A 27,911-nucleotide genomic window follows, 5' to 3' on the forward strand; every position below is an offset into this window, starting at 1 on the left:
GCTGAATGAGCACTCTTCCTCTGTACTGTGCATGATAGTTCCACTCCCTGAGATTCATTTTGTTTTCCTCCAAAAACACATTAAGTCCAACTGCTGCACATACATCTTGAATTTCTGTAGATGTTGGATTTTCAACTGCTTTCTCAAGCGGTATTCCTTTTGGTATTGTCTTCTTGTTATTCACATAGGCAGGATATATGCAGATAAATCGAGACTTATCGGTGGGCAAAGAAGGCACAGCCCAATTCATGGTGTCCGTGCCAGCACAAAGGGCTGGGCCTTAAAGCCCAGCTCAACAGTAGTCTGGCGAGCCACAATTGGGTCTTAACTTTTTTTTATTGCCTTCCAAATGTTTCCTGTGTCAACTACTATTTCCCCTATACAGTCGTACCTCGGGTTACATACACTTCAGGTTACATACGTTTCAGGTTACAGACTCTGCTAACCCAGAAATAGTGCTCCAGGTTAAGAACTTTGCTTTAGGATGAGAACAGAAATCGTGCTCCGGTGGTGCAGCAGCAGTAGGAGGCCCCATAGGCTAAAGTGGTGCTTCAGGTTAAGAACAGTTTCAGGTTAAGTAAGGACCTCTGGAATGAATTAAGTACTTAACCTGAGGTACCACTGTATTGCAAATTGGAGTTTTGCCCACTTTATGGAAGGGCTGTAGTTCAGATTGTTGTTATCCTCATATTGCAGGTGTGGAGCAAGGATCACAACAACCGTGTACCTTTACAGCATATTCCGGATGTGTGCAAGCGCTGATGTATACAGATTTATGACAAATCTTAAGCACCTATTTTTTTCTTTATTTTCTATAAAATCACAGATTCTATATAATCATCAGTTTGTCTGGTGCTTTACAAAGTTCAAGGGGACAAGTCCCTGCCCTGAGGACCTTACAGTCTAAGAATGGGAAACAACAAAGGGGAGGAAATGCAAGCACAGTTAAACATTGAAGCAACATGTGGTTGTTTCAGTTACACATGCTTAGGCTTAGTTGCAGGCTGAGTAGGGCAAAGGAACTAAGAGATGTTTAGGGGTGCTCTCATTTTGACTCAATAAAATCAACATTTTATAGTTCAAATCAGGAAAAATAAATACAGTAAATGGACAAAAGTACAAAGATTCACAAAATGTTTAAGGGTATGTGTACGTACCCCTGTGCCCCCCCCCCAAAGAAAAGCATATATTTATATTATATTGTTTTATTACTTTCCCACCCTTCATCAGAGGTTCACAGGGCACTTTACAATATAAAATATAAAAATATTTCCAATATAAAAACACAAAAAATGTACCATAGTAGCAAACAAAAACATTAACTCCCGCCCGACAGGGATGTAGAGACCCTCGCTGCATGGAATAGAAAAGCAAAATAGACAGATGTTTGAAGTGAACTTCTCTAACTGCCCATGTTTAAGGTTCTGATATTATTTATTATTATATAATAATAAACTTCAGATGAAGGGCAGTATACAAATTTTATTTTATTTTAAGTATTTATTTAGTGCCCTTCACCTACAGCTCTTAGGGCAGGGCAGGCTACAGCAGTTTTGAATTCAGTATTTAAAAGCACCTTGCCCCTCAAAACCAGCTAATCAGTCATAATGAAAACAAGACAGGAGAGCAACCATATTGAACACAAGCGCTGCTCAGCTGAGATTCTCTGAGCAGAAAGGGAAAAAGTTGAAGGAAGTTCCCACCAAAGAATGGACAAGCAAGGGGAAGGATTCAGCAAAATTACTGTTTAAAAAATGCTAAAATAAGGTAACCTGATGATAACTGTTTCATGGTTAGAAGCCCTTTTCGCACTTTGAAAAATAACATTGTAACATGATTAATTCACGAGCAGTACTTAGAGCTTACGAGCAGCAGAAATAACTAGAGGCTATTTGTGTTATGGTTACGCTATAAAAGAGTGAAGAATGAGGTGCAGCAATGAGATGGAACTTAAAAACAACAAGAAGAACGGGATACGAAGTCGATTAAGCAAGCAAAAGTTTTATTATGTGTTGGAATGCTATGCGAAATTTGTGGAAACTTAATGACACATATTTTAAACGCGCGCAGGGGGTCTGCGAGTACAACGGAAGCTGCGCCTTTTCCAGTACACAAGGAACCCTGCGCGTCTCTAGGCCGAAACTCGAGGGCCGCTTGGGCGGAAGCAAGGCCCGAGGCCCTTCCAGGGCCTTCTCGTTCTCGTCTCTATGGTTTCCTCGGCCAGCGTATACTGCCCCACCCCCGCTTGCCTCAGCCGCGCTGCTCCGGCGCTTGCGCAAGACTCTCGCGCCTTCCTCCCTCCCCACGCCCTCCGGCCTGTCGGTCCCAGATAGCGGAAGTCGACGTCGACGAGTGGGCGGAGCTCGGCGGGCCCCTTCCATCTCGCTCGCTGTGTTTGTCCCGAGCTCCACACAAAATGGCGAAGATCGCCAAGACTCACGAAGGTAAGGGACGGGGAGGGCTGGGCCGGGCCTTCTTCTCCGGCTCGACTCCGGGCCTGAAACCCTCTTCCGTTCCCCCCCACGCCTCACGCGCTTCGGGAGAGCCGGAGGGCCTTCTTCGGGCGGCCCAACGGTTCGCGCGCCTCGGCCGGGGCTAGGCCTGCGCGTAATGGCGTCGCTGGCGCGGTCTCTTCCTTCCTCCTTCCCGCTCTGGCCTCTGCCTCCCGCCTTTCCTGAGGCCTCCAGGCCTCAGGTCAGGAGACCCACAGGAAACCCAGCCAAAGATGTGTGTGTCTGTTGGTGTGTTTGTGAGAGAGAAATGCTCTGGACCAGAAACCAGCGTGAGCCGCTACACCCACCTCTCCCCCCCCCAAAAAATAAACCATATTTATTTGTTTTTATTAGTTTTACAGTACAAAACCGTGCCCGCAACACCGCGCAATACTCGCCACGGAGGGCAAGCGCGAAAAGGAAATGGGCCCCTCGCATGTAATAATACTCGTAAGACGCACGCAGAGGGCCACGATTTCCTCTATTTCACTTCGTGCCTGCGCTTTATGATTTTGGTGGTTTTGAGTCAGTCTTCAGAGCTCCACTTGTTCTAGGCGCGTTTTGCGACGGGATTTCAGTTTCTGAGCTGTGGGCGCAGTATTGTGCCTCAGATTGAAACTGCAGAGTGGAAGGAAAGGGGGGCCTTTTTGTGCCCCCAACTACTCTCTGAAGACTGGAGAAGAGACCCTCTTTTAATAATAATATGGGGGGCGGGCAATGGAAGGACAAGACCAGGGATTGGCAACCTAAGGCCCGGGGGTCGGATACGGCCCAATCACCTCAGTCCGGCCCGTGAGGGTCCGGGAATCAAAATGTTTTTACATGAGTAGAATATGTCTTTTTATTTAAAATGCACCTCTGGGTTATTTGTGGGGCCTGCCTGGTGTTTTTACCTGAGTAGAATGTGTGCCTTTATTTAAAATGCATCTCTGGGTTATTTGTGGGGCATAGGAATTCATCCCTCCCCACATGGCCCCCCACATGGTCTGAGGGACTGTGGACCGGCCCACGGCTGAAAAAGGTTGCTGATCCCTGGACTAAATGATGTGAAAAATGAACATATTTTAGCTGCAGTTCATTCATGTTCAGCTTTGTATTCTTGTTATAAAAAAGCCTAGATATTCTGTTGTTGTGCCCATAATGCAAGTTTAAGGTGCCATTTAGCTCCTAGCTTTCATATCTCAGTTTCTAACACTGGTTCAGGCAGAGGTTCTGTTTTTATAAACAGATTTATAGATATTTGTTTCTTCAACAGTGTTTGTATGATTTTGGCCCGTGGCCTTTGGCTAGTGCAAGAAAGCTTGTTTACTTGCTCTTTCAGCTTTTGACTCAGTTTGCGGAAAGTGTTGCACATATGGTTCTTGGGGAGGGAGGCTTATTGCTTAACTTTGAGGGTGTTTTATAGTGGGTTGCTGTGGGGGGGGGGGGGCAGGCCACATGGCCCAACAATGCCATGAAACATACTGAGGAAAGCTGCTAGGAGATGCAGAAGTGAGAAAGGAGGTCAAGTTAGAAGGTGGGGCGGTGTTCATAGTCTTAAGCGGCTTTTCTGCAAGCTTTGTGGCAAGAGCTGTGTGTGGTTTTTAGTGGCGTGTGCAATTTCCTAAGTGCATTGGTGTGTTTGGAGAAATCTGGCTTTGCCCTTGGGAGGTAACGACCAAGGCCGCTTGTGTTTCACTTTAAGCTTGATACCATAGCAGGTGTCTGCCTAGAAGTTCCTACCTGGTTGAACAGCTGTGTTTTTGTAAGGCAAAAGGGATGAATTTCTTACTTTAAAATGTTATGAAGGGATTAGCTTTCCAGACAAGGACACTGAACGAGTTTAATGTGGGAATGTCTTTTTCCCCTAAACCAGGAATGATGCTGTTGTAACTGAGTAATTAGTAATATACTTTATGCAGCTGGCAAAGAACATTCCCATGTTGATGTGGATAGAACCCTGTAGCAGAGGAAATTCTCCACTGCTTTCCACAAATGCAGTAACTATAAAAGGGTTAACCATGTCCCCTTTCTTCTAACTAAAGCAAGTACCGGTATATAATCTCTTTCCTTCTGTGGTTCAGTATTGGAGTTTAATATATAGATGCTTTCTTTGCAAAGATGTGACTACTGTAGATTAACATTTAATCTCAAACGCATTTACTCAAGAATATCAAATTGACATTGTCTAAACCATTATTCTAGGTAAGTGTGCTTTGGATTGCAGTATTAGGAACGGTCTTTTCTTTCATGGTTTCCCCATCATATATACTCGTGATCTTGCTGCAACATGTGTTGTTGCAAGGCTTCTTAACATAACTTCAATGTTAAATTATAAGCTTGTAAAGTGTAAGAATATATAATTAATTTATGGTGCAGTAAGCCTAATCACAATAATACATAGTGATCTTTATCATTGAGATTGGATGAGTTTACTTTTATTGTTAAGTGGAGATTAAATGTGGGCACCTCAGTTTTATTATTGAATGGATTTTAAATGGTTCTGTTGGAGGCAGAGTGTTCTTAATAGTTGGGGTATGCCCAGTTCCATTATGTCATAGTCACGATTCAGAGTTAGACAATCCTATCGTTAAATTAAAAAAATAAAAGTGCAGGTCTGGAAAAGGCTAGATAACTTGAACTTAGAAGTCAAATGAAGTATCCCCTTTAACAAAAGGGCTTTTCTCTTGTCTCTCACTGTGCACCTCCAAATCTATTCTCAGCTCCACCAATAGGTCGGAACAGATGCGGGGAGCATGCAGGGAGAGGGGAGAGAGATGAAGTCCTGTTGCACAGGTGGAATACTTTGTTCTAATGGTATGGCTTGTTGGATGCAGCCCTAGAGCAGCACGTAGTAAAATTAATTAATATAGTTTAACAAGATATGCAGAACTGGATAAGTTAACTGGGAAAATTAGATATCAACGAGATCACAAGTTCACTGAGGACTGGAAAAAAATTTCGGAGTATTTGAAGAGTGTATGTGACAAGCAAACAATGCTAGTGGGTTTTAAAGAAGCTTTGTGAAAAAATAAGGAATATTGCAAAAATGCAAATAGGATTATTAAGACATTAAGACAAAAAAAAGTGATACCAAATTTGAGGAATGCGTAGACAAAATTTTAAATACGGATGATTGTCAGAGAAGTTGAGGGAAGTCCTAAAACTGAAAATATGTTAATTGGGAATTTGTATGATTGGAGATATTTGTGTAAAACTTAATAAAAATTATATATATATATATATATATATATATATATATATATATAGAAACAAGAATTAGTTCCTCTCTTGCTTAAACCTCTTACTGCAAGCCATTCTGTATGTAATATCTTTTGAATAGGGAAATCATCTGGGCAGGCGGACTATTTGTATTTGTACTAATTGTGCCATATCTGGTGGTTTGTGCAACTTTTTGCTGATAATAAGACAAAATCGGACATATACATGCAATTGGAGTTAAGTGCTGCATCTTTGATTTCACAGTTTTGGCTGTAGCATGTTGTGGTGTACTGTATACTGGGGACCCCATTTGATAATAGCTTCTGTAGCAAGAAATTACTAGAACACAAGAGGCAGGTATAGGTTTTGGAAGCCCAAATGATAAAATTTTCATTTTGTTTACTAAAGTGGTGTTCTTAACGAAAACAAACACACACAACCATTGATTTCCCAAACTAGGAAAATAATGAGTGCAGTAGCTTGCTCTTATTACCTTAATTGTATTTGTAAAGATGGTTCAAATAATGTTAATGTATCTATACTTTAATAAAACCAACAGTACAGTTTTTGTTTGTAATATAGTAAATGTAGCATGGATAAGAAACTTAAGTATTGTATACATCTCATTTTCAACTAAAATTATATCTCCCTAAAAAGGGGAGCATTTTTATTTTTCATAGCTTTCTGGAAATTTTACATCTCTAGGCAAGAATGTATTCACCCAGGCATGTGGGGGGGGGGAAAGGATCTTGAAAGATATGTTTCCTGTAACTTGCAGTTATTAGATATAAGCCTATTTTGCTACTTTTTAAGGTTTTTAATGTATTTGCTGCCTTGGACTCCTTTGGGAGGAAACAAGGGGATAAAAAAACCTAATAAGAATAATAGCCAAAAGTGGAAGCAAAACTTTCAGAACTCCCAACTCCTGGCCGTAGAGGAGGATCAGAAAGGAAGCACAGAAGACTCACTACAGTTAATTAGTGTTGTTATATTAGAGTGACATTCAAACATGACCATTTTAGTGCATGTTTTATTATCTGGGTATACAGTATTTACAAGGCCTACAGGAGAGTTGTCATAGTATGACCTTACAGTAGGCAGATCCAACAAATCCTGCAAGTGCGGCAATATTTTATGAACAGTGATAATAATAGTTAATAATAGAAACTTTGAGTTGGAAGGGACCTTGGAGGTTATCCATCTCCCTCAACAACACGACAGCAACTTTCCTAACAGAAAGTTATTTCATCCGCCACACTGCTTCCTAGGAATATGCTCACTCTCCTGACCACACCCCTTCTCTGTGCCCATTTCAAGTCCTTTTGCTGTGCTGGATTGCACCCTTGAACTATGACAGTGCATCTTGATTGTCTGAATGGAGGATTTGTGTGGGGGGGGTGTTTATCTCAAAACCTTTGATGTGTGTGACTGGAATGTCTCACCGTACAAAAGCATAGGTTACATCAGTGATGGCCAAACTTGGCCCTCCCACTGTTTTTGGGACTACAATTCCCATCATCCCTGACCTCTGGTCCTGTTAGCTAGGGATGATGGGAGTTGTAGTCCAAAAACAGCGGGAGGGCCAAGTTTGGCCATCACTGGGTTACGTTCATTGGTCCCAGAAAGGTTTCCCCTTGGGGTGGGTGTCCCTTGATCTGAATACTTCCATCCCTGACTTAATACAGTAGTTTCCTACATATGCTATATGTGTTCAGCCCTGCAGAACAGTTGCTAGATTGCTCTTTAGTTATGCCTTGGAGAAGTTGATGAAATGCTTCCAGTAATACCTTTGGACATGCCTTTGTTAATCTGTGTGTGTGTGTGTATTAAAGCATTTGAATTTACCTTTGTCATAGATATTGAAGCACAGATTCGAGAAATCCAAGGCAAAAAAGCTGCCCTTGATGAAGCTCAGGGAGTGGGCCTTGATTCTACAGGATATTATGACCAAGAGATCTATGGCGGGAGTGATAGCAGATTTGCTGGATATGTAACTTCAATCGCAGCAACTGAGCTAGAAGACGTAAGTACACCGATACATTACTGTCAAATTCTATCATATTGTTGAAATTGTTCTTAAATGAAAAGGCGTGTAAGTTTTACATTTCCGGCTACAGCTCCCATTTAAAGTTTGCAAAAAAGCCTTCCATCCCGAAAACCATAATTTAAATACAGAAATGAACAATTAATTACATCTTAAATGTTCCTGCTTGTATAGGATGACGACGACTACTCTTCTACAAGCTTGCTTGGCCAGAAGAAACCAGGATACCATGCACCAGTGGCACTCCTTAATGACATACCACAGTCAACCGAACAGGTGAACTTTTCAGTATATAATACAAAAAGGAAGTAGAAGCTTTCTATTTCCATTTCTGAGAGGAATAATGGGGACAAAATACTCAGTGAGAGGTGTGAGAGATTTTACCTGTGGCCGTGCACACGAACATACACACTGCATGTGAATTAGTAATTTATTCTGTAAGCTGCTGAAACCTCCATGCAATTGTGTGCAATGATTACATTTCGTTGTGCGCCACTCACTGTTTTTAAATTTTAATTGTATTGTTTAACCTTACTTCTTCATTTAGAAGCCACTTAATAGTATTAAACTATGTGGTGTACAATATTTTTTAAAAAACCAATATGATTAAAAGTACAGCCTAAAACCAAAAAAAATTGATATAAAAATAAAATAGGAACGTGGGGATTGAAATTTAAAAGGGTCTGATCTTACGGGTCCAGGGAAGCAGTTCATGGTTATTGCTTCGTGTATGGCAGGGGGCAGAGCGTTCCGTAATACAGTTGCAATGGCAGAAAATGCTCAATTTCTGGTCATTGTCCAATGTTATAGTATATTTTGCCACCCCATTGTTCTGCCTGGACACTGAGGTCCAGCGCTGAGGGCCTTCTCAGTAGTGGTGCCTGCCCTGTGGAACGCCTTCTCATCAGATGTCAAGGAAATAAAGCAACTATCTAACATTTGGTAGACATCTGAAGGCAGCCCTGTTTAGGGAAGTTTTTAATGACTGATGTTTTAATGTATTTTTTATCTCTTGTTGGAAGCTGCCCATAGTGGCTGAGGATGGGCAGGGTATAAGTAATAAATATTATTATTAATAATATTAATAATAATAATAATAATAATAATAATAATAATAATAATAATAATTAATAATTTGCCTGGATGATCTATGTCACCTTAGAGGTTTGTACAGGGGAAGGCAAGTAGCCCAGTCCTTTCTTGTTCAGGACTTTATATATAACAACAAGACCTTGAACATGACTTGGGAGCTGTTTGGCAGCTAGTGTAGTTCCCACCGAGCAGGTTTAATATGTGCTTGTCCAGGTGCTCTGCTTAACTTTGCTGCAGCATTCTGCCCGAGCTGCAGCATTCTGCACCAAACATAAGACTGATTTGGCAAAAGACACCAGCTGTGAAGTTTACTGTTGGCAGTGAAGAAAAATTCTTGCTTTGGAAGGGTTTTATAGGGAATAATGATTAACTGTTTTTAAAATAAAAGCTAAATTAATTTGTAAGTGGCATATTGAATATAATCAGCTACGAACTGTAGTGAATTGGGAACACAATTTTCATTCAGCTGAAGTAGTCTTTCCTTTAAGAGGAAATAGAAAACCTTGGGGAGATTTCCTTATCTTTTTACATTGCTGGCTCACAAAAGAAAACCCATATTTTGTGTTTCTGGTTCTTAGTATGATCCGTTTGCTGAGCATCGCCCACAAAAGATCGCTGATCGGGAAGATGAATACAAAAACCGCAGGCGGATGATGATTATTTCCCCTGAGCGTCTTGATCCTTTTGCAGATGGTAACTTACTTTCTCTTTTTCACTGGATCTTACGAGTTTTGTTCCCTTAAAATTGTCTTTAGCCCTTTGATTTCTGTTGGCATGCTTATAAATTCAGGAATTTTTAGTTTATGTAGTTTTAAGAGTTGGTTGAAATCGTAGTTTGCCATTTTGTTCATCTTTTATAATACAAATTTTCTTTCCAGGTAGAAGGACAAGAAAATAATGAGCCATTGCCATAGAAACACAAAGGGTTAAAGGTTTCTCTTTTTTCTTTTTTGCTTTGGGTTATGTATACTATACTTTGAGCAACTTGTATATTTAGTGCTCAAGAACCTTCCAGCTTTCTGGAAGGGTTCAGTCCAAAATTAGAACACAAGAGAATTGCTGCTTTTAAAATGCTAAGCAAACATGGCAGTTCATTCTCAGTAGGAAGATTAGCTACATGAAGCAAAAGTAACATTGAGAGGCTTTGGTACTTTTTAATAGTTCAAGTCTGTTCTGATGATTTTAGACTGTAGGTCAGTGCAAGGGGCAGTAGTGGGCCTGATGGAAATTTTCCTCAGGTGAGTCAGCTTGACAGGTAACCTGAGGGCACCTGTTGGTTAAAACTATAGTTGGTTGCAGGTTTTTGTAAATTAGCATTTCAGCCTGCATGAATTGATAGGGATATGGATTTTACTTGCTTAACTGTCATTGATATAAACATGTATTGTCAGAATTCACAGGCCCATACTAACTGTCCTTAATTTCTTTCCTACAGCAGTACTGCTATATGCCAGTCCTGTCTGCATTCTTAAGGGTGCAGTTCAACACATCCTGTGTAGATAATGGTGAAAAAGTATCCCAAAGGAAAGTCCTTATCAAAGCTAGTGTCAGAATGACACTGCCAATTGGGCAATGATCTTCAGCATAGAAAATGTATTAAGAATTTTATTTTGTCCTAAATATTAATGCTATACTACATGTATAGCCAATCTGCACATTAAGAGCAGTGCATCCTTGCTAAGTTTGTTACTATATAGTTGGGCTTCTGTAAAATATTTAAAAGTTAGAATAAAATTTAAGATATAGATTGGTATATCTTATGATGTGGGAAAAACAATCATTTGCCTGTGAGTATCCTTATGGTGAATATAGTTTATTGGAATCAGCTCACAATGTAATAATTGTGCCTTCAGAATCAGTGGGGGGAGAAATTGTGTGCTCTTTAAATGAAGCCCTTTAACATGTCACCACAAAATGAGAATCTGGGAATGGTTGTCCAGATTCATCGAAGAATATACACTGGTCTGTATGATAAAAAACAATTTTGAGTTATTATCTAGGTTTACAATAGTTCGTAGTCAGATAGCATAGGCTTTATCAGCTTGAACAAGGTAATGTGATGATTATAAATATCTTTCCAAAGTGTTACTAATGGTAAAGAGATAATTTTCTAGGCTTCTATTCTGCTGCTTGAAGTCAGAACTGCTGATGGAGACAAAGGCACGAAAGTGTACGTATTCCGGATTAGCAACCCAGGAACCCATCACTTCTGAAGACTCTTTTAACTGTGCTGTCATTTTATCATTCTTATCTCCTTTAAAAAAATATTTGTTTTAAACTGTTGTAGTTATGTTTGTGTTCAAACAGGTTAAATTGATCAGCAAAGTGAATAAACGTAAGATACATGTAATCTTTTTTTAAAAAAACAATTCAGTCAAAACAGTAAAATTAATTGATTTTGGCATAACGTAATATTAGAGTAGGGCAGTTTTAAAAGCCAACTTTTCCTAATCTCCTGTACTTATTATACTTCTGTCCTGTTGCTGTTCTCTTCTGCAGGAGGGAAGACACCTGACCCTAAAATGAATGCGAGAACATATATGGATGTTATGCGGGAACAACATTTGACAAAAGAAGAGGTGGGTAAAAATTCCACTTTAAATTTTAATTGGTTGGAGTCTGGGCTGATGATCAGGCAGCTTTTGAGAGCCCACCAATGGTCAGATTTCTCATGAATTGGTTCTCCTCCCTGTCCATCTTCCATTGACCTGTTTGTCCAATTGCACAAACAATTTTAAATTTTCCTATATGTTTTGGAGCAACACCATGTTAAAGCATTGTGAGGAAATTAAATGATGGGTGGCTGACAACTGCCCACTGTGGATCATAGTGCTGTTGCCAGTAAGTTCACATACGGAGGCAGCAGACATTGAAGGCACCCGGACGATCGCCAGGAGTTCCTCAACTCTGATCCTAGTGCAACTGCGTGTGACGTTCTTGGTGGACAATATGTGCAAATTCAGTGAATTGAATATTGTGGATTCAGCAAAACAAATGTTATCATGGTGAATTTGCACATGTTTTTCGGAAGAAAACATTTAATGGTCTTGTTCTTTTGGCCGAAACATTGAATCTGTTCACAAATAAAAACCCAGGCTTCTGAGCCATGGTATGGAGCACCAGGAGCAAGCTTTAGTGTCAAGGATTCCTTCCTCCTATCCCATGCTTAGATCCAGTTGAGCGGGAAGAAACCAATTTATTGTCAGTTCAGACGTAATGGCAAAGGATTGCTTGCACTAAGCAGGAATATATAAGTTAGGGAGTCTGAGCAAGGGAGCGCATGCCATGGTTTGGAGGATCAGGAATATTGTGAGTACGTCATGTTCAGTGTAGCCTGTTGATATTTTTGGCTAAATTATTTGACATTAATAATTGGCAGATGCTTATCTGCAGAATTAAGTTATAGCATCAAAAAAGAAAGAAAAAAAGATTGCAGTTAGGGGATAGCCAACTGAATAGCTTACAGGTTGACAAAAATGCAAATAAAAGTGTAGATCAAAAGATTTGAAAAGGCTCCACTAGCACAGGAGTGTGGAATTTATTTTAAGCTTGATAGTATTGGAGGAATAAGTCATTTATTTGTTTTATCTTTTAACAGAGGGAAATTAGGCAGCAACTAGCAGAAAAGGCTAAGGCCGGCGAACTTAAAGTCGTCAATGGTGCTGCGTCCCAGCCACCATCAAAACGCAAACGGCGTTGGGATCAGACTGCTGACCAGACTCCGGGCACCACACCGAAGAAATTATCTAACTGGGATCAAGCCGAGGTAAGGGTGTGATGATAGTGGGTGCTTGTCTCAAGTCGTTGAGTCCTGGGGTTTCATGAGCCTTTGCTGTATTTAGAGCTATCCTTTTTTCTTACTTTGTGAATTCAAGGGCCACTGGAGAGGGTAGAGTCCCCAGCATACAAACCAGGCATATGCCCAAAATGCACTGCACATATAGCAGTGTTCCCCAGCCTGGTGCCTTTCAGCTGTCCAATTGACGTGAGATTGATGGGATTTGTAGTTCAAAATATATAGAGGGCACCAGGTTGCTTTAAGACCTCTCAATCAATGTAATTCTCTAGTGTGGAATATATAAAAGCCTCAAAGGTGAATGAAAATACCTGCTGGGTTAGAAAAAGACAACCAGTGATCTGCACCTGATAGTTGATGTGAATTCCCAAGTATTTTGCAATCTTAAGTACCGTATTTTTTGCTCTATAAGACTCACTTTTTCCCTCCTAAAAAGTGAGGGGAAATGTGTGTGCGTCTTATGGAGCGAATGCAGGCTGCACAGCTATCCCAGAAGCCAGAACAGCCAGAGGAATTGCTGCTTTCACTGCGCAGCGATCCCTCTTGCTGTTCTGGCTTCTGAGATTCAGAATAATTTTTTTTCTTGTTTTCCTCCTCCAAAAACTAGGTGCGTCTTGTGGTCTGGTGCGTCTTATAGAGCGAAAAATACGGTACTTTTGCAAGTAGTGCAGTATAACACCTGTTTCTTTGTTTTATTCAGACCCCTGGACATACTCCGTCCTTGCGATGGGATGAAACGCCTGGCCGTGCAAAGGGCAGTGAGACACCTGGAGCAACACCTGGATCTAAAATATGGGATCCAACTCCTAGCCATACACCAGCAGGAGCTGCAACCCCTGGGCGTGGGGATACTCCTGGGCACGCAACACCAGGCCACAGAGGTGCAACTTCCAGCGCACGGAAAAATCGATGGGATGAGACTCCCAAAACAGAAAGAGGTATTTTTATCATCCTGATCTGTTATTTGCTTGTCAATGTACATGAAACTCTAAGGCCAAATCCAAAGAACCTCAAGAAGTTCTATGCAGTCGAGAGAGTACTGGATGTTTTTCTCAGGTACAATCTCCTTTGTTACTATTAATACTAAGAAGAATGTCAATTCTCTGTTAGATGTGTGTGTCTTCTGACCAAAGGGGACAAAATAAATCTTCCATTTTAGCAGGTGGAACCCCTCAGATTTATTTAAAGAAACTTATTTTAATCTTGATCTCTGAAATAAAAGCTAATAAAAGGATTGCAATCGCTCAGCAAAGCTGTGTATAACTAATACAGCTTTACTTATTTGCGAGTAACATTGTTCATGATTGCATTTGAACATCTTGGGGAAGTATGAGATTTGAAAAGGTTCTCGAAACCTGCAGTGAGTTTTCACTTTCAGAATAGATCATCTGTCTCCGTACACTGGAATCAGTTTGAAGCAAGTGGGTTTTGTTTTACAGATACTCCTGGACATGGGAGTGGTTGGGCTGAAACGCCTCGTACTGATCGAGGTGGCGATTCCATTGGCGAAACCCCAACCCCTGGGGCAAGCAAAAGAAAATCACGTTGGGATGAAACGCCTGCAAGCCAGATGGGCGGGAGCACCCCTGTGTTGACACCCGGCAAAACACCAATTGGTACACCAGCTATGAACATGGCAACCCCTACACCAGGTATGCTTGAATTATTTTTTTAACAGCCCGAGCGTAAAACATGGAACTCAGCAACGACCTAATGAAATAGAAAAGCGGTTTTTAAGCTTACTCTGCTTATCCCTAGAGGGGCGTGCAATGCGTGTCTGCTTAAATAATTCGAGCTTGAAATCTGGCCGTGTGCGATAATGATGTATATATGCCTTTGCTTGTTTCGCCGTGCATTTGAACAGGGAGATCATTTGATGCAGTTAACAACATAATCTGTTGATTTCAACGTAGGTCACATCATGAGCATGACTCCTGAACAGCTCCAAGCCTGGCGGTGGGAAAGGGAAATAGATGAGAGAAATAGGCCCCTTTCTGATGAAGAACTTGATGCCATGTTTCCTGAGGGATACAGGGTAAGCAGATGGACCCAAGCCATCACTTGCAGGATTAGCATGAATTTAGATAATGTTTTCCTTAACTTTAACGTGCCTTGTTCAGGAACGGACCTATGTTTTGAATATTGCCTGCATGTTGTGAATCAGGACCTGACTGATGTATCTTCTCTGTTTGTAGCAACCTAATAGTTTTGTGCCTGCACTTTGAGCGATCCCCTTGTTATTTTGAATCCAGCCATTTCCTAAACTTAACCATGGGAATCTGGATAGCTCAGTGGGTTAGAGCATGGTGTTGATAATGCCAGGGTTGCAGGTTTGATCCCCATATGGGACAGCTGCATATTCCTGCATTGCAGGGGGTTGGACTAGATGGTCCTCCGGGTCCCTTCCATCTCTATATGGTTCTGTGATTCTATTGGGCCTAACCCAGAGGAGTCTTCTTTGTATAGCTGGGCTCAGTTTCAAAAGCAGTTTGCATTGGAGAGCGAGGTCCTCTTAAGGGAGAAGCAGTCTAAAAAGCCCTTGTGCTTAGAATTACTTGCTTTCTCACACCTCTCTCTCTTTTTGGAGATCCAGTGTGGTGTAGTGGTTAGAGCGGTGGACTCGTAATCTGCTGAACTGGGTTCGATTCCCTGCTCCTCCACATGCAGCTGCTGGGTGACCTTGGGCTAGTCAACACTTCTCTGAAGTCTCTCAGCCTCATTCACCTCACAGAGTGTTTGTTGTGGGGGAGGAAGGGAAAGGAGATTGTTAGCCGCTTTGAGACTCCTTAGGGTAGTGATAAAGTGGGATATCAAATCCAAACTCTTCATCTTTAGTTCACACTAGCCATGGTCAGTGCTCTCAGTCCGAGGTGCTGAATTCTCCTTGGCAAAGCTGCTCAGGGTCTCCAGTGTCATCCCCTCCAGAGCAGCTTAAGTAGAGACAAAATTGGAAGATGAGCACGCTAAATTCAGTACGTGAGAGTTGGGCAAGATTTTAGAGCTGGCTTGCAGCACCTCATTTTCCCAGTGACATGAAGGAGGCCTCTACACTGACGCACAGGCTTTTTCTGGGGCTCTTCCAAGAAGCTGAGAAAGATGGTGCCAGCTGGCTGAGATCCGACAGATTGGACAGAGTTGTTTCCTGAGCAGACTCTTGAGAAGTGGCGCTGCTCAGGTGAGCAGCAGCCTGTAAATTGCCACTTCTGAGCCAGTTGGGGGCAGTATGGTTGCCAGCTGGCACATAGCTGTTTGTGTTTAGCAATTTTAATCGGAGCTAGCTGACCTGACTGGAAGAGTCCGCGACCAGAAGGAGGAGGAGTACCAGGAAGAATGGATGAAATTTAAAGACTATGTACTTAAATACGTTAAGATAACTTAATTGGAAAAAACTTGCAAATATCAGATAGGCTTAGGATTTAAACATGTGATGTTCGAGAATAATATGCTTAAAACGAAAAGAAAGAAAGATGTTAAGTGATTAAGTTAATATTATGAGAAAAATTGGTTTTGGAAAACTGTTACAATGATATACACTGAAATTCAGCTAGGGGGATTTGAGGAAGTCACTTAACAATGTTACTAAGATTGGATCAAGTTCAGTTATGATTTTTGTTTGTTTGTTTGTTTGTTTGTTTAGAATTTTGGAAAATCAATTTTTTAAAATTGGAAAAAAAATTAATCGCTCCAATGATTGGTTTGAACACTTAACCTTTTCATTTTAGGTTCTCCCTCCTCCAGCGGGTTATGTCCCTATCCGTACTCCAGCTCGTAAACTTACAGCGACTCCAACACCTCTGGGCGGCATGACTGGATTCCACATGCAAACTGAAGACAGGACCATGAAGAGTGTCAATGACCAGCCCTCAGGAAATCTTCCTTTCCTAAAACCAGATGACATACAGTATTTCGATAAACTACTGGTGAGATTTTGGCTTGTCTGTGTTGTTTTCTTACACTGTATGGAGGTTGGCGTTAAAGGTCTATTAACCAACGTACTTGTAATTAAATGTAGGTTGATGTTGACGAATCAACACTCAGTCCAGAGGAACAGAAAGAAAGAAAAATAATGAAATTGCTTTTGAAGATTAAGAACGGCACCCCTCCCATGAGGAAGGTAAGTTAGATCACTGCCCCTCTTACATCCACTGTTTATGCTCACTTTGTCTTGTGTTTGCCCTGTAATTTATGACTGAGTTTTATTATTATTATGTTATATAGGCTCACTTTATAATTTCTTGCCGGAGCTGGACAGCATTTTTGGTTCCAAGACCCATCATTACTAAAATATTTAGAAGAGTGCTTCTAAAGACTGCTTAGAAGAGTGTGGCTGTGTTGATTTAGAAAAATACTTACACAGCTGAGTCATACACAAAACCTCTAAGTGGTGTACAGCAAAAATAAAAACAAAGATTAAAAACAGAAATCTCATATACAGCTTGCCAGTCGCATAAAATTCATTTATGATCTTGTTGAGATTCCTGTATTTCAGGGACTTAGAGTTGAGGACCTTTAGGGTTCCTTCCAATTCTACAGAAAAGGCCTGGCCTGTCAGTAAAATGAATCTTAGAAGGATGTCTTTTAAAAAAAGGAGCATTAAATGCCATAGAAACATATTTCTTTATTTTAATTTTTTGACTTGCTGGGCTTTAAAATGAATAGAGCAGACTGTATCTAATGTTATGCTGCATTTCCCCTCTTCCATAGGCTGCTTTGCGACAGATTACTGATAAAGCTCGTGAATTTGGGGCAGGCCCGCTGTTCAATCAGATTTTACCCTTGCTGATGTCACCAACTCTTGAAGACCAAGAACGCCATTTGCTTGTCAAAGTTATTGACAGAATCTTGTACAAATTAGATGACCTGGTCCGACCATATGTCCACAAGGTTTGTCTCACTGAAATTTAGTACTTCCATTCTGAATGACATAATTTTAATGTAAGCCTGTGATGTATATATTCAGAATAACAGATGATTGCACTCCCTATTGTGTTGTAGGCTCATAGCTATAAATATATTATTTCCACAATTAAATATAGAAAAAAGCTGTGTTGTTAAAACACTGTTGGTGCCCTTCAGATAGCTGTGTTTAAATTTTGAATTCCAATTTATTAACTTAGCTCCTTAAGTTCTAGCTGCCACAGCTATAATATTATTTTTGGCAGTAGGAATGGTCCTTATTAGCATTAAATTATTAGTGCAAGGTACCAAAGTAGAAGGATAACAGAGAATTGCAATGTGGATTAAATAAATGCAAATGAATAAATTCCAATTTCTTTGGAATTGGAAAGCGTGAAACCTTCAACTTCTATGAAGCTCATTCTTGAGTTTAGCTGCTACTGAAGTTAACACAGTTTTAAAGCTGTATTTGCATAAGACCTAAGTGTTTTAACTTTCATTTAACCCTTTTCAGATTCTTGTGGTCATTGAACCATTGCTGATTGATGAAGACTACTATGCCAGAGTAGAAGGCAGAGAAATTATTTCCAACTTGGCTAAGGTAAACACACCGTAAATTCTTTCTTTTTATTATGCTAATGCTAGCAGAGATTGAAAACTTGACCTGGGATAACATAATAAGCGTATCAGCCAATCTGACTGCATATTGTGAAGAGGCAAGATACTGTTGCTTTATGGCTTTGAAAAGTGAGCACAGCCTTACCCGATCCTGAATTTAGATTGTAGAAATGCTTTGTGCAAGTCAGCAATAGCAGCCTGTTTGCTTATTTTGTCTTTTCAGGCTGCCGGACTGGCAACTATGATTTCCACTATGCGACCTGATATCGATAACATGGATGAATATGTTCGTAACACAACGGCTCGAGCCTTTGCTGTGGTCGCCTCTGCTTTGGGCATTCCATCTCTGTTGCCTTTTTTAAAAGCCGTGTGTAAAAGCAAGAAGTCCTGGCAAGCTAGGCACACTGGGATCAAGATTGTGCAGCAAATTGCTATTCTTATGGGCTGTGCCATTTTACCTCATCTCAGAAGTTTGGTTGAAATTATTGAGCATGGTAAGTAGATGTAAAATTGCATAGCGTTCAAGTCCTAAAGCAGGGAAGTGCGTTTTAGCTGAATGCTGTTAATGGGTCATATAACAAATCAACGTTGTATCAGAGCATCTTTGATTTTCTCTTTGCAGTAAAGTCTGCTGGGTGTATGAAAGCAAAATGCAGAGAGGAGAATTTGGACTGTTCATAAAATGCATCTTACCTTTATCTCCATCAGCAAAGTTGTACATTCTGGTTATCGCAGTATTGCAAGTGATTAGCAGCTGGCATACCAATGTAGTGTGTACTTGGTGGTGGAGATAACATCAATTTTACAACTTTCTTTTTTTAAAAAAGATATTAACTGAGAGTTTATATCAGTCTTGTCCCTTTTAACACTATACAGATAAATAGTTAAGCTATGGGTAGACGAGCCTGCAGTATAGGAGACTAGGATTGGAGGCTATGCTGAAGTTAGGTTTGCTGTCCTGTTTGCCTCTTGGTGTTGTGCTACTCTTCAAGTTAAGACTTCTTTAGACCAGAGACAAAGCTGTACCAAGAAGTTGGTCAAGTACTGTAGTCATACACTTCAGAGTGGGGTGTAGATTTGTGACACCCTTTGGCCAAAGGCTTACCACCACTGGATTAGGCTGCAGGATTGGGATGATTTTGGATATTCTCACTGACTTGTTGAGGTCTCTCAAGACATTGCTTTATAGTTCCCAAAATATTTTAACATGTGCGGGTTTTGGTAAGCATAGGGTGGGATCCAATTTAATGCCTGCACGAAAAGGTTTGAGACTTGCCATTGTTGCACAGGTGGTAGCACACAAAGCTAAACTGTCAATGAGTTGCAGTTGTGCCAGGGGGGTTCACAATCTCTCTCACAAGCACAAGATTGTGTGCAGCACTTGTGCTGTACTGAGAAGGGACTCCTGTTCACAGAATGCCTGCTGTGGTGCAAGCTGACTGCCACAACTGGGCATCACCTGAAATGTGTTGGTTGTGCCCTGATATCTGTTGACGTCACTTCAGTTGTGTCTCTGCAAGATGAAACGAGCAATGTGTTTGTTTTGCAGGCTTGGTGGATGAGCAGCAGAAAGTACGTACCATCAGTGCTTTGGCTATTGCTGCTTTAGCCGAGGCAGCAACTCCCTACGGCATAGAGTCATTTGACTCTGTTTTAAAGCCCCTGTGGAAGGGTATACGCCAGCACAGAGGAAAGGTAAGCCTGAGTTGCCTCAATCAGCTCATTTTAAAGAGAACATGCCTGGATATTATTGATTTTTAATCATGTTTCTAAAACTTATGTACCATCAGGGTCTGGCTGCCTTCTTGAAAGCTATCGGGTACCTTATTCCACTTATGGATGCAGAATACGCCAATTACTATACCAGGGAAGTAATGTTGATCCTTATCAGAGAGTTCCAGTCTCCTGATGAAGAAATGAAAAAGATTGTGCTGAAGGTATGCAAATGTAATATCTCCTGATGGTTATTTGAGGCTTTAAAGAGTTGGATGTATGCAAATCACGAAGAAAGTTACACTTCCATGTGCTGGGAGAGATGTATTGGTAACTGTCAATTTTAACTTGTTAATAAAAACAAGTGTAATATTTTATATAATATTTTTTATACTATATATATATTAATTACACCGTGTGTGTGTGTTTGTGTGTACGAGTGTATGAGAGAATATGAAATAGACATGGATCCTGAACGGAAATAGTCTCACCATAGTGCAAAAAGGAATACTGAGATCAGGAGAAATGGGGACTTGCTTAAGATCAGCCCAATAAGTTTGTGCTTGAGCTGTGCTTTGAATCAGGAGATTCCTGGGTCATGCTGTTGAATGCATTTTTTAATTAGTTGCCTTATAAGACAGTTTTTTTTTTACATACTGCTTTTCCAGAATCATTTTGTCTATTTGAAATTGGGTATAATGAAACTTTTATCCTAACTTTTTCTCAAGAAGAAATAGGGTATTCATGTTGGCTGTTTCCTCTCCTTCCAGGTAGTAAAGCAGTGCTGTGGAACAGATGGTGTTGAAGCAAACTACATTAAGACAGAGATTCTGCCCCCATTTTTCAAGCACTTTTGGCAGCACAGAATGGCACTGGACAGAAGGAATTACAGACAGGTACTGTTGGCTTCTTAGTTAGAGAAGGCTTTGAACAGATTCGGAAGTGTGTTGGAAACAAGCAATATTTGTACCGTTATAAAGCAGTTTCAGAAGAAACCATAAATGCTAATTCTGGGTGGATTACTGGAAGCCTTATTATTCATTTCAGCCATTTGTGTACCACTTCACACCTTAGTCTCCAAACGATGGACAGTGTGGTTAAAACAATAAAAGAACCATGTTTACACTACTGCTAGTTTTAATACAAACGTCAAGTTGCATAAAGTTTGGCAGTTCTTATTCAGTGAGAATATTCAACTAAGATTTGCTGTGTTTCAACTACTCACATGCACCGTAGTAGTGATGCCACCAAGAATAGAATTTTAGGACTGCAGTTCTACGCATATGTCTTAAGAGTAAGCCTTTTTTAACATAACAGTTACTTCCAGGTAAATCTGCATAGGAGCGGGTTGTAAGTTACCCATGGAGAATTATGAGTAAATAAGAGGCGGAAACTTTCCATCGCTTGCAGGGTTCAGATCATTCTGTATGGCCTGTTTCACACAAATAGCAATCCTGACGTTTCTGTAGTTGCTGCATACTAGCAACCTCCCAAAACCTAATTCTAACGCTCACCCAAACGCTTTGTTTTTTATCCCTAAAACATAGTTTTGCTTCTGTTTCTTTTTGGGGAAACAGAATAGGGGTGGTATGGAACTTGCTTATTCAAAAAATAAAATAAAAATTGTCTGTTTCAGTTGGTTGACACAACTGTGGAGCTTGCAAACAAAGTTGGAGCAGCGGAAATTATTTCCAGGATTGTGGATGATCTGAAAGATGAAGCTGAGCAGTACAGGAAGATGGTTATGGAGACAATTGAGAAAATCATGGGGAATCTGGGAGCGGCTGATATTGACCACAAGCTGGAAGAACAGCTTATTGATGGTATCCTGTATGCCTTCCAAGAACAGACCACAGAGGTATATGGAAACACTCGTAATTTCTATTCGGGATTAAGTTTAGAATAATGACTAGTAATTGTGTCGGAAAGGGAAAATCGAGACTTCAGATTTAAAAAATTACCAGTAACATAGTCCATGCTCAAAAACAGCCCATCTGCACAAACATTCCCACAAGTCATTTGGGACTGTGGGTAATAAAAGTTGCTATCCCTTTAGTTGTTAGGGGGCCATAGGAGATATCTGACTGAGCCCACACACTATTTTATTCCCAGCCCAACAAATGACTGGCAACAGTCATCTGGATGGAGAGAGAAAGTACTTAGGCTGCAGCCACAAGGTCCTTCTTGTCTTTGATTTTGAATGAGTTGATACTGAGGTACTTGCGATGCTCGTGTTAGTTAACCCCACTTCAGTATCCATCCCTATTAAGCATCTGTCAAGGGTGAATTGTTTGTTTCCATTTTGGGGCTCAAATCAGCTTTTACCATTCTGCTGGTGTGATGATGCAAGAGTTCAGGGCTGATACCTGAAATTGTGCTTGACTGTCAAGCCATGAGGAATGTAGATGGGGTGAAAACCTAGCCTATCAGAACGAGACAGCGAAGCTAGGAAAGTCAAAGAACCTCAAATGTTGGTGACAAAAGAATACCAAGGCATTCTGTTTTATAACTTCCTTGTAAACAGGACTCCGTGATGTTGAACGGATTTGGAACAGTGGTCAATGCTCTCGGCAAGCGAGTTAAACCGTACTTGCCCCAGATCTGCGGTACGGTTTTGTGGCGTTTGAACAACAAGTCGGCCAAAGTAAGGCAGCAAGCTGCTGACCTGATATCCCGTACTGCAGTTGTCATGAAGACTTGTCAGGAGGTAAATACTTTCCCGTATCACTTTTCTTAAACATTGCTTTTGTGTCTAGAGATGTTTGATTACAAGCTGTTGCTTCTTCTTCTTTGTTCATAGGAAAAATTGATGGGACACTTGGGTGTGGTATTATATGAGTACCTGGGTGAAGAATACCCTGAAGTGTTGGGCAGTATTCTCGGAGCACTTAAAGCTATTGTGAACGTCATAGGTAAGTGTAGTTTTTATAACAAAAACAATACCCTGTGGAACACCCTCCCTTCAGATGTGAAGGAAATAATTAGCTATCCTATCTTTAAAAGACATCTGAAGGCAGCCCTGTTCAGGGAAGTTTTTAACATTTAATGCTGTATTGATTTTAATACAGTGGTGCCTCGCAAGACGAAATTAATTCGTTCTGCGAGTTTTTTCGTCTTGCGAAGCACCACTGTGTATTGACAGTTTCCCATAGGGAATGCATTGGCGGTTTAAAAAAAAGGTGCAAGACATTTCGTCTTGCGAAGCAAGCCCATAGGGAAATCCGTCTTGCGAAGCAACTCAGAAAACGAAAAACTCTTTCGTCTTGCGAGTTTTTCGTCTTGCGAGGCATTCGTCTTGCGAGGTACCACTGTACTTGATTGGGAGCTGCCCAGAGTGGCTGGGGAAACTCAGCCAGATGGGCGGGGTATCAATAAATTATTGTTGTTGTTGTTGTTGTTGTTGTTGTTGTTACTACAAAGTGAGTTTTTAATATGGAAGGACGGAAATTGAAGCTCAAGGTATCCTTTTCTATGTTGAACAGGTATGCACAAAATGACTCCTCCGATTAAAGACTTGCTGCCAAGGCTCACACCTATCTTGAAGAACAGACATGAAAAAGTGCAGGAGAATTGTATTGACCTGGTTGGGCGTATTGCAGACAGGTAAATGATTGTGGTTAAGTGTACAGTTAACCTTCAGGTCTATATTGTGTAGAGTATCTTTTATATATGTGTGTACTGTAATTTTTTTTTGCACTTATTAGTACCTTAACATTTGCTGTAATGTTCAATCCAAAATAAATAGTGCAACTACATCTTGCGGATCTAGGTGTTTGCGTAAAAGGTTTCAACTTCATTTTCTTCATTAAAAAAATACCGTTCCTCTCTCTTTTATCCAGGGGGGCAGAATATGTTTCTGCAAGAGAGTGGATGAGAATCTGCTTTGAACTGCTGGAGTTGCTAAAAGCTCACAAGAAAGCCATCCGAAGAGCAACTGTGAACACATTTGGTTATATTGCAAAGGCTATTGGGTAAGCATTTCCCTTACTGTATAAACACACAGCTCGACAAATCTACCGTATTTTTTCTGTGTACAAGACAGGGTTTTTTGCTAAAAGAAATTAGTCTAAAATTGGGGAAATCGTCTTATAGATGAATGGTGAATGCACAGGTATTCGGGTGTGGGTGGTTCTGGCCCGGGTTTGGGCTCTGGCCCGATTTCTTAATTTTGTGTTCAGAAAAATACACGTCTTATACACAGAAAAATACAGTACTTCTCCCTCTCTGAAGTAGTGTTAGCGTCCCGTTTTCCAACATACAGGGTGATTTTAAACCTCCTCCGACTGGGCCCATTGACATTAATGGACTTAAGTAATTAAGTCTGTTGATTTCAGTACTTCTCGATGTCAATCATGTGTGTCTGGGGTTTGGAGAATGAAAAGTTAGCACAACTGCAAAGAAAGGGGGAGTTAGATCCTTTTGAGCTATGCATCTGACTGAAAAAACTGGAGAAATAATGGGTATAACTTAGTGAACCAATTACAAACCCACAAAATGGAAATCCCATCAAAAATTCGATGCTGCATTTATACCTTTTTAATTGATGATATTAATCTGTGTGCATTGCATATTACAAGGAGCAAGTATGACGGGCCTTACCCCAAGGGACTTAGTCTGTGGGTGCCATTGGTTCCTTTATTTTAACTTTTTTTAATGCTTTGTTCTTCTTCCAGACCACACGATGTGCTGGCGACGCTGCTAAATAATTTGAAAGTCCAAGAGAGACAGAACAGAGTGTGTACAACAGTAGCAATAGCTATTGTAGCTGAAACCTGCTCCCCTTTCACAGTGCTGCCTGCGCTTATGAATGAATACAGAGTTCCAGAACTGAATGTCCAGAATGGTGTATTAAAATCACTTTCCTTCCTCTTTGAGTACATTGGAGAAATGGGAAAGGACTACATTTATGCTGTAACCCCATTGCTTGAAGATGCTTTAATGGACAGGCAAGTAAACCCCCCCTCCCCAGGCTTAAACTCTGCTGCCGTCTTCATCTTTCATTTGATGCACTTCTTCTGGAGAATTTTAAATGGGGGACGGACACAAAACTGGACTTGCTTTCTAGGCATATAATAAGCAAACACTGGAAATATTTGTAAAAGCAAAATTGACCAGAATACAGTGGTGCCCCGCAAGACGGAAAACCCGCTAGACGAAACGGTTTTCCGTTTTGGAGGTGCTTCGCAAAACGAATTTGCTATGGGCTTGCTTCGCAAGACGAAAATGTCTTGCGATTCCTGGGGTTTTTCCCCCCCTCCCAGCCTTTTTCCCAAGCCCCTAAGCCGCTTAACAGCTGTTCGCTAAGCCGCTGAACAGCTGATCTAAGCCGCTTATCAGCTGACCTAAGCCGCTAAACCTTTTAGCAGCTAATCCGCTAATCCCTTAAGCCTTTAATAGCCGCTAATAGCGCTAATCCGCCAATCCGCTAATGGGCTTGCTTCGCAAGACGAAAAAAACCGCAAGACGAAGAGACTCGCGGAACGGATTCTTTTCGTCTTGCGAGGCACCACTGTACATGATAATCAGCCTGTGTGTGCCACCAGTTCTGGGAAGAAGGAGTGGGACTGATTTTCCTCGATCCCAAGTGCCTTCCCCTTCCCTGGAGGGATGGATGTTTAGAATCTTCAGTATACGTATAGCAAGCTTAAACAATTGCCACATTGCTTGGCTGAACTTCATTTACATAGCTGTGGCTGGAAAAGATGGCGCTTGGTGTAGCATAGCTTTCCACTTTTCTACTCTTTTTGGTTGATTAACATCTGCCCAGGGAGGCAGTAGTTAAGCCACTCTGAATTTATCCCCTCCTGGACTCTGGGAACTGTTCCAACTGCTAGCCTGTTACTAGCAGTTTTTTTTTAGCAAGATCAACGCTGGATCTGTTTCTGGGTACAATTTGAAGTGTTAGTGTTAATGTATGAAACTCCTAAGTGGCGTGGGGCTAGAATGTTTGAAGGCCTACCAACTCCCACATGAACTTGCTAGATCTTTAAAATCCGGCCCTTCTCAGAGTTGAGAGATTAAGCTGGTGGTGTCTGAGGAAATCTTCACATGGTTACGTGGCCTCTGCCGTTTAATTGTTCCCTTATTCATTTTTTAAAATAATGTTTCCTGGTTGTTACAGCTGCCCGCTTATTTCTTTGTGCTTTTCCTCTACACCGTTGTGTGAATTTTACTGCTTTTAACGTGCTTGGTTTTTATTAATACTGTGAATTGCTGAAATGGAGAAGCAGCGTATAAGTATCTAAAATGGTAGTGGCTCTCACCCAGACATACTGAGATGAATCTATTGATGAGCGCAGCAGGGAGAAAAGAGGATGGACAGTGGTTTTAAGAAGCTAACTGTCACCCAAATAGGTTAACTTCCAACATATAGTCATGTTGTAACATACATTCTGCCAACCTGGCAAAAACCAAACCTAAACACGCCTATGCAATTTCCTTTTCAGGGACCTTGTTCACAGACAAACCGCTAGTGCTGTAGTACAACATATGTCGCTTGGAGTATACGGCTTTGGCTGCGAAGACTCTTTGAATCACTTACTGAATTACGTGTGGCCCAATGTGTTTGAGACATCGCCCCATGTCATCCAAGCAGTTATGGGAGCGCTGGAAGGACTGAGGGTTGCTATTGGACCTTGCCGAATGTTACAATATTGTTTACAGGTAAATTTCCTTAAGTTTGGTTTGTGAGCAGACTTTGGAATAAACCCCGTATCGCATTTTTTGTCAGCGTTCTCAAGGTGACTTCTGTGAACAAACACCCTAAGCTCGCCTGAATAAATCAGGCAAGGAAAAACATTGGTTAAATATTGCACGACCATAAAACAGTTAACGAAGGCAGGGGAGTTCTTTGACATATTAAGAACTATTGAAATACAATTGTAGCAGTAGAATGACTGCTGGAATTTTTTAATTATAAGGCACCTTTTTATTTTAGGGCATAGCTCCTTCCTGATAACTTGCCTTGAAGCATCGAATTTAGGAAGCCTTGATAAGTCATTAGCTGAAAATAGTCACAAATCAGTGTAACATTTGGTTTGTGCTGTGGCTGAGCTAAAGATTGCTCAGGTTGCTATGGGGGAACCCTCTGGGTGGATGTGAGGGGGATTATGCATCTGCAGTGTGACTTTTTGCTACTCCCGTCCTCTGTGCTCCACTATACAAGATGTTTTTAAAAACGTTGAGCTTCAGCAGCTTGCAAGTTTCTTGGGGTGAAGGGAGGGTTAGAAGAGGGGAGAGGTATCCCCATTTTGTATATATTTAGTTGTGAACACCCTTTGCAACGCCTAGGATTGTGGCTCCCTATGGCTAAACTGTCATTTCTTTTAAACAAATTGGGGGGTGGGGACCTTGGAAATGTGATTTAACTCCCCTACTTCTATTTTCTTAGGGTTTGTTTCACCCTGCCAGAAAAGTCAGAGACGTGTACTGGAAGATCTACAATTCCATCTACATTGGTTCACAGGATGCTTTAATAGCACATTACCCACGAATCTACAATGACGAAAAGAACACCTACATTCGTTATGAACTCGATTATGTCTTGTAATTTTATTTCTCATTCTTTTTTTTGTGTTTAGTGCACAGCTATTCCACACTTGGTTCAGATCTGGTGATGTACAATTTTTAAGACACCGCAGATCACCGTAGAGCGGATCAGAGGCGCAGAGCTTTAGAAATCCAGTAGCATGATTTTTACATAACATGTCCTTGTTGATTTTGATGTTAAAGCCAGTAGTGACCAAGAGCAGTGATTTACAGAGTACTGGAAAGATTTCGTTTTGGATTCATCTTGATGAGGATTTAGATTCCATTCCTTGTGTTTAAAGGGGCTGTTTATTTGAGAAATAAACATTTGTGTATAAAATATTAATGGTTATGTGTGTGTGTGTGAGCATTTTTCAGAAGGGAGACACTTTAACAAGTCTCTGATAGATCGTCAAGCAGTTTATGTAAAAAGGTGGCATACTGCATTTTAACCCTCTTTGTCATACCCTAGCTTTTGAATAAATAAGAGAAATGTTCACATTTTGATTGTGGCGTCTTCATCCTGTGCTTG

The 27,911-nt window shown here is 40.9% G+C and overlaps 1 protein-coding gene across 7 annotated transcripts; it reads left to right on the forward strand.

The window, feature by feature from the left end:
- Positions 1-1,592: 1,592 nt before the first annotated feature.
- Positions 1,593-27,880, forward strand: SF3B1 (splicing factor 3b subunit 1). 7 transcript variants are annotated; one of them, XM_083405606.1, is made up of 25 exons: positions 1,593-2,444; positions 7,550-7,716; positions 7,912-8,013; positions 9,408-9,522; positions 11,329-11,408; positions 12,428-12,595; positions 13,326-13,563; positions 14,065-14,277; positions 14,539-14,660; positions 16,348-16,545; positions 16,638-16,739; positions 17,330-17,509; positions 18,036-18,122; positions 18,363-18,633; positions 19,689-19,834; positions 19,930-20,076; positions 20,623-20,748; positions 21,489-21,710; positions 22,377-22,559; positions 22,653-22,764; positions 23,335-23,455; positions 23,692-23,823; positions 24,526-24,798; positions 26,299-26,515; positions 27,243-27,880. In XM_083405606.1, exons 1-25 carry the CDS (start codon positions 2,018-2,020, stop codon positions 27,399-27,401), a joined length of 4,308 nt encoding a protein of 1,435 aa, XP_083261732.1. In that variant the 5' UTR covers positions 1,593-2,017; the 3' UTR covers positions 27,402-27,880. The 7 variants fall into 7 exon arrangements, 4 of the variants coding, with proteins under 4 accessions (XP_083261732.1, XP_083261734.1, XP_083261735.1 ...); XM_083405607.1 differs by lacking the exons at positions 1,593-2,444; positions 7,550-7,716; positions 7,912-8,013; positions 9,408-9,522 and adding an exon at positions 9,579-10,999; XR_014503600.1 differs by lacking the exons at positions 17,330-17,509; positions 18,036-18,122; positions 18,363-18,633; ... (9 more) ...; positions 26,299-26,515; positions 27,243-27,880 and adding an exon at positions 9,708-10,999 and having other exon boundaries at positions 2,289-2,444; positions 16,638-16,689.
- Positions 27,881-27,911: the final 31 nt, after the last annotated feature.

Source organism: Podarcis tiliguerta (genome assembly GCF_965153285.1).
Source record: "Podarcis tiliguerta genome assembly, chromosome: 1".
Taxonomy (NCBI): Eukaryota; Metazoa; Chordata; class Lepidosauria; order Squamata; family Lacertidae; genus Podarcis; species Podarcis tiliguerta.

What these genes read in the sequence shown, in the direction of transcription:
- SF3B1 (XM_083405606.1), top strand. Translation starts at nt 2,018, where the DNA reads ATGCTATGCGAAATTTGTGGAAACTTAATGACACATATTTTAAACGCG. An exon ending in GACTCCCAAAACAGAAAGAG is followed by an intron (nt 13,564 to 14,064) that starts GTATTTTTATCA and finishes TTTGTTTTACAG; the next exon opens with ATACTCCTGGACATGGGAGT. An exon ending in TACGCCAGCACAGAGGAAAG is followed by an intron (nt 19,835 to 19,929) that starts GTAAGCCTGAGT and finishes ATGTACCATCAG; the next exon opens with GGTCTGGCTGCCTTCTTGAA.